The sequence below is a fragment of the Helianthus annuus genome, chromosome 10 (genome assembly GCF_002127325.2).
Source record: "Helianthus annuus cultivar XRQ/B chromosome 10, HanXRQr2.0-SUNRISE, whole genome shotgun sequence".
Lineage (NCBI taxonomy): Eukaryota > Viridiplantae > Streptophyta > Magnoliopsida > Asterales > Asteraceae > Helianthus > Helianthus annuus.
The window spans coordinates 147,704,864-147,711,333 of NC_035442.2; the positions used below are offsets into that span (position 1 = coordinate 147,704,864).

Genomic DNA, 6,470 nt, shown 5'->3' on the forward strand with positions numbered 1-6,470 from the left:
ACTCCATAACGATTTATACATTATTTGCATCTTCACATGCATCAAAAAAGTGGATCAAATGCTTATGACCAGAAAGAGCTTTTAATATTTTTACTTCCCTACGCATGTCCTTAATCGATATTGCAGTTGTCATCTGTAATAATATGAAATCAAATTAATTAGTAGCCAATTATGTTACTTGATGCAATGTACGAAATATAACATATCGTTAAAAAGGAAACATATATACGAGTATGGAATCGGTCTATTGAAATTGAAGTGATAACATTTATTATTCTACCATATACCACTGTCATTTAGGAAGATTATACGCACGTTAAATACATAAAAAATCAATGTTCTTTATAGTCATTACTTAGAGTAACTGAGTAAGTAATAAAAACGTGACCCAAATGGCTAAATAGTAACATTTCTATATGTACGCATTCCAAGTCCATTTCTTTTCGTGCGTGTACGATCTTCAAATTTACATCCATGCTTAATATAACCATTTCTCTCAAAAAGATGCATTTCTATCTAAAACATCTATATTAATTACTCAATAGCGTAAGAGTCTAAAGCATACCTCACCACTTACCTCATCCTTTCATCAGATTTGTATAAATTAAAAGAAACCTGTTTTCTCTTCTAACTCTCTAAAACTCAAATATTAGATTAATCAACAATCAACATTAAACCCTTGAAAATGACAACAAACACTCCAATATTATATTAATCAACCACATTTCTTATACCTCGATTCGTCAGTTCGTTGCATCTTAGACATCAAATAGTCTAACCTGCTGTCCTTCACATCATTTCGTGGTAGACACGTATAATCATCAAAACCCGCATTCATAAGCGGATACATGGAAGCAAATTCACTCCTTATCTTTACCCGTTGTTTCCTGATGAAATTAATTTCGTGCACATATTTAAAAAAACTTAACAAAATACATAATTAAAAAAACTGTAAAATGTAACCCAAACCTTGTGTTATCAGAATTCGCTGGCTATTTGTACGCCCCCTGAGACAACTGAAATAACGCAGCGTACTTGGGCATGGATGCCATTTGTTGTCGAGTACATTGACAGCCCTTATTGTAGTAAGTTATCCACTCCCCTTCTAAGACGTCAAGTTTGGTTGGAAAAACAAAGGCGAAGCAATCTCCGATGACATTTGCACTAATCGGAGTATTGCAATACAGATAAAATCAAAGATTTGCACTTCTGTTATAGAGTTTGGTTGTAGAGAAATCCTAATTGGAACAAATATCAACCAAAACAAATCTTAATCTGAACATAAAGATGAAATCCTAATCCTAACATCAAATCGATGAAACAATAGAGAAAGAAAGAAATATAATAGTAAGTTAAACTCACCTTGAAGAGGAATAATCGAAAACCAGATGGAACAAAGGTAGATAAATTAAAGAGAATTTGATTGTTAGGATGGTTGCATCGTTCTTGTTTTAGGGTTTCAATATGGATCGCCAATAGTTGAAATCGAACATTTAAAACCACAAGTAAGAGATTACCGTCGATTATAAAGTGTTGAAATCCGTTGAAAGAAGATTGAAACGTTCGCTGAGTTCGTCGCCATAAGTTAGGGTTAAAGACCAAGAATGAAGCGTATGGCAGAAGATTTTGTATTTTAGGTAAGTTAATTAATCAATTCGGGTATATCCATATTTCAAACAGGTTATCTGTATTTGTTGTAACTTTAGGCGGGAAAAGGAATTTGAGGTGAAACCAGAGAGTAACAAGTGTCCCCATTGGTTTCTTTTATATAATATATATAGATATATAGATATAGATATAGATATATAGATATAAGTTGATTTACTATCTTTATATATTTTACCTTTTCTGCATTATGTTTAGAATTAAGGATTTTTAGGTTTCGGGTTTCGCTAAAATTGATAGTTTTTAACATTTTAGTGTTAGGATTGATTTAAATTGCTCATTATGTTTGACAACTTGATTATTTATTATCACCTAGATTACTCTCAATTAGGTCATGCTTCTCTATTCATAGTTCAATGTTAATAACCGTGTTTACTTAGTCTTTTATAAACACCAAAACTTGCATGTAATTTGCGGCATATAAGTCATTGGGTTGAATTAGGTGATCAAACTAAGACTATAGGGTGTAGAGGAGGGTAGTCCTCACAGGATGCTCCGCCATGTTGGCATACAGATAAGCGAGTGTGAGGATGTGCCTAAAGGGGATGGACCTAGGGTGTGGAGGATGAGCCTATATATATATGTATATATATGTGTGTGTGTGTGTGTTTGTGTGTATAAAGAAGAAGATAGATAGAGATTGACGCCCAGCGTGAACGGCTTGTGGAGGACGATAAGGATGGGGACGGCCCTAGGGGGCGGTGTGCTGGGGCGTTACCGGCCCTAGGCCGCTCCTCACACGGAGTAGCCTAATTATCAACGCACTAGTCAATTTATCAAACTCATGATAATCTAGACCCGGATTACAACTTCTTTCACCAAATTCATCTAGTTTTGATGGTTCTAGTTTTTACATGACCCGCGCAACTACGCAAGTGTTAGGAATAGGTTCAAACACATCCCGGTCCAAAATAGAAGGGGAAAGAAAAATTATAGGACATGTCTAGTAAAACATTTAATTCTTCAAACCGATTCCATCTATGTTGGCAACACATTTATGTATTTATACTTACTATATACATATGACTATTTGGACCGGTAATAGAAATCCGGTTCAATCTCCATCCCTAGTCTTAAAAACAGTGCCTCTGCTCTACTTTTAAAAAACAATTTCAAAGGATGTTTACATCTCTCACCGCCCATTTTCAGAGATGTGTGAAAGAGTTCAATTGTCAAAAAATTTAATAAAAGCAAAGCACCTACTAATAATAGATTTAAAGAACTTTAAAGGTCAAGCCCACAACAAGAGACATTTTATAATTACACTAAGTAATACGTTATTATTATAAAAGTATAACACGGATATCGTTATCTTTTGTTATAATTAATAAAATAATCTAATCTAAATATTAATAAAAGACTACGAATAATGGCACATGTCATTCTCTCCTTCAATCACATAAATTTTATTTATATTTATTTAATTAATATATTTCTTTTAATACTAATAACCAATATATATAAATATCACTTATCTTTATCTTTATCTTTATCCTTATCTTTATTTTAATATTAATATATCCTACTAATAATATTATAAATATCTAAATCTAATATCTAATAAATTATTAATATCCTTTGTTTTAGACCCTTTGTTTTTTTACTTATTAATAATATTACCCAAAACTTTTATACTTTTGCAATTTAAACCCTTTGTTTTTTTTAGTTATTAATCTAAAGCTTTTCATCTTTTTCAATTTAACCCCAACTCATTTTAATTTTCAATTTTGTTCCATCATACTTTTCATCATTCCCAAGCTTTTCGTTTCGTTCTAAATTGTGTGAGTTAACGCACCGCAACGTGCCTGTGGGTTTCAACATTTTTCGTATATTTTTCCTGTCTGGCCCGTCAAAACACATCTATTTTTCTCCGTTTGACACGTTCGTCGCAACGCACGGGTCCTGGATTAACTTAGTTATTTTTTTCTGTGTTTTACGTTTCGATTTAATTTCTCTGCAACGAGCGTGCGTAATTCAAAGATTTTACGTCTGCTTTTCGCTCGCCTTTATTTTTTTCGTTTTTCTTTATTTTGTTTTTACAAGTTTTTCGATCTTGGTGATCGCTGATAATGGTATAGCATTGATACTACTTTACACAGTTTTACAACAACCGCTGCAACGCAGTGGCTTAATACTAGTAATAATAATAATTTATAGGAATTTGTATATGAATTTGAGAGGAAAACTTAAAAAAACTTGAACGAAAGTAAAACAAAATTCCACGAGGACCACGAGACCATATCGCTATGACGAGTTGACGACTCACGAGATCCGGCTTCTGTCGGGAGACCAAAGCCCACCCATACAATCTTGCGGTCCAAATTTCAGTCTATCAATGACGCGGCATCATCACCATCCACTCGGCTTTTAGAAACACGCAACTGCTGATTACACCCTCAGCTTTATAGTTACTTTCAATCTACACCCTTCTAAATATATGTTATCCTTAATCCATCCTCCATTTCGTTTTCAATGTAGAAGATGAAAACACAATATCATATTTCATTTGATCAATTTTCACTTAACGTGAATTTATAGTTGGAGTTACCACTTTCACCAACAGAAACTAATGTATATACTTTTGATAGAACAAATATGTGAACAGTTTTAACACAATGATTTCGATAAGATTTAATTCTTACGGGTTGATAATTCGTTTAAATCTAATCATTATTGTTTAAGTGATAAGAGTAATAATGATCATCATCCTTACGTTTATGTAACCGTCACTAAAATTCGTTGAAGCACATGAGAGGGGAGGTGGGGGGCTGGGGGAGCGGGGAACGCCACACTGCCTCTCCCTTCCCCGTGAAATTATGAGTCTCCCCTTGGGGGTGAGCTCCTGACCTTCCCAACTCCTTTCTTCCTCTCTATCTCTCTCCCTCTTTTTTATTTATAATACAAGAATATTTAGGAAAAACGTAACGATTAAAGAAGATTATAACATAGGTTTATGGAAAAAGAAGGCATGGAAGACATTATGATGTGGCGCAGAAATGACAGTTAGGGATTAGGGTTCCGAGAAAAGTATAACGTATAGACTTTGTATGTATAACAGTCGCACAACATTTTTTCCTGATCAAGAAATCAAGCTTATACAAGAATATTTAGGAAAAACATAGCGATTAAAGAAGAGTATAACTAGGTTTATGGAAAAAGAAGGCATGGAAGACATTATGATGTGGCACAGAAATGACAGTTAGGGATTAGGGTTCTGAGAAAAGTATAACGTATAGACTTTGTATATATAACAGTCGCACAATATTTTTCCCTGATCAATTCTTTAGGGTGTAGGATGCAAAAGATATAATTCATAGTTCTTTTCAGTCAACTCCCAAAAGAAAAAGGGAAAGAACTGTAAATCAACAACACCAACAAAATTACAATCTAAACCCCAAGAGGAAAAAATCAAACACAAACAAAAGGAAATTACATAAACCTAATCAGGGCATTTTAGTCCATTCACATACCTGTACAGACAGATAAATTCACCATAAAGCACATGATATCAATCGAATAATGCCGGTTTCTTCTCTCCGTTGCGGAGATCGAGAACAAAGAAAATCTTGAGAGAGACAAAAGATAAGATCATATTCATTCAACAGATCAACAAATTTCATCAAAAGATGTGGTGACAAATCAAACCCACAAAAAGATAATCAAGATCCAATCTTTAACCCATCTCCGATCATCCACAACCCACCGGAAAACCCACCGATCATGGCACGTGGCGGCAGAACAAAGCCCACCACCACCACCGCCGTCGCCGGAGACCCGATCGGACCACCAGAGCCACGGTACCGCGGCGTTAGAAAGCGGCCGTGGGGTCGATTCGCCGCAGAAATCCGTGATCCATGGAAGAAAGCGCGTGTGTGGTTAGGCACGTTCAACTCCGCCGAAGACGCGGCGCGTGCCTACGACGCAGCCGCCGTGTCCCTGCGCGGCCCTAAAGCCAAAACAAATTTTCCGGTAGCACACGAAACCGCCGATCATGGAACAAACGATCGCACAACTCAACACCAACAAAGATTTAACGAATTTCAACATCTTAACAACCGTTCTCGACCGGCGACGAGCAGTATGAGCAGCACCGTGGAGTCAACGAGTGGCCCACGCGCGTCAAATCCAGCGCGTGTGACTTTTCCGGCGGCGAAAATGGCTCCACGCGCCGACGATGATTGTCATAGTAACTGTGATTCGTCTTCTTCAGTGGTTGATGATTATTATTTCGACGCTGATCTGTCATCATCTTCGCGCAAACCTCTGCCGTTCGATCTAAACCTCCCTCCGCCGTTGGATGAGATCGGGTGTTTTTCTAATTCGTTTGATGGTGATGATTCAGGTGACTTATTCGTCACCGCACTGTGCCTGTAGTTTTTCTCTGATGACGTGTGAGGAAAATCAAAATCTGTGGTAATTTTTATAAAATCATGATGTGTTTGAAATTGATGATGCGATATGTAGATTAGCGTAATTTGAGGACGCTACGCAATTTATGTTATGATTTTAAATTTATATGTAATTTCATCATCTGGATCTTGAGTTTTGTTTTAATCTCTTAAGCCAATTTGGTTCAGATTTTTTTTTTTTGTATAAAATTATAAATGTAGATACACACAGTGAAACATTTCTCTTGTTTGATTTAAGGATTAATTGATTATGGCTAATCCGATAAAATGAGTTTTCTCATCCATCAAACTAGTTTTTTTTGGGTTAACCTGGTATTATTGGATTCATGGTTTTAGGATGGTGGTTGTGTGGTTGGTTGATAATTATTTGTATTGACGTTGCAGTGGTTCATGTTC

General features: G+C 35.7%; 1 protein-coding gene across 1 annotated transcript; it reads left to right on the forward strand.

Annotated features, from left to right (window-relative positions):
• The first annotated feature begins 5,170 nt into the window (after window positions 1-5,170).
• On the forward strand, window positions 5,171-6,245 carry LOC110885990 (ethylene-responsive transcription factor 3). Its single transcript, XM_022133738.2, has one exon. The coding sequence runs from the start codon at window positions 5,386-5,388 to the stop codon at window positions 6,037-6,039; it is 654 nt and encodes a 217-aa protein (XP_021989430.1). The 5' UTR covers window positions 5,171-5,385; the 3' UTR covers window positions 6,040-6,245.
• The last annotated feature ends 225 nt before the right edge of the window (window positions 6,246-6,470 follow it).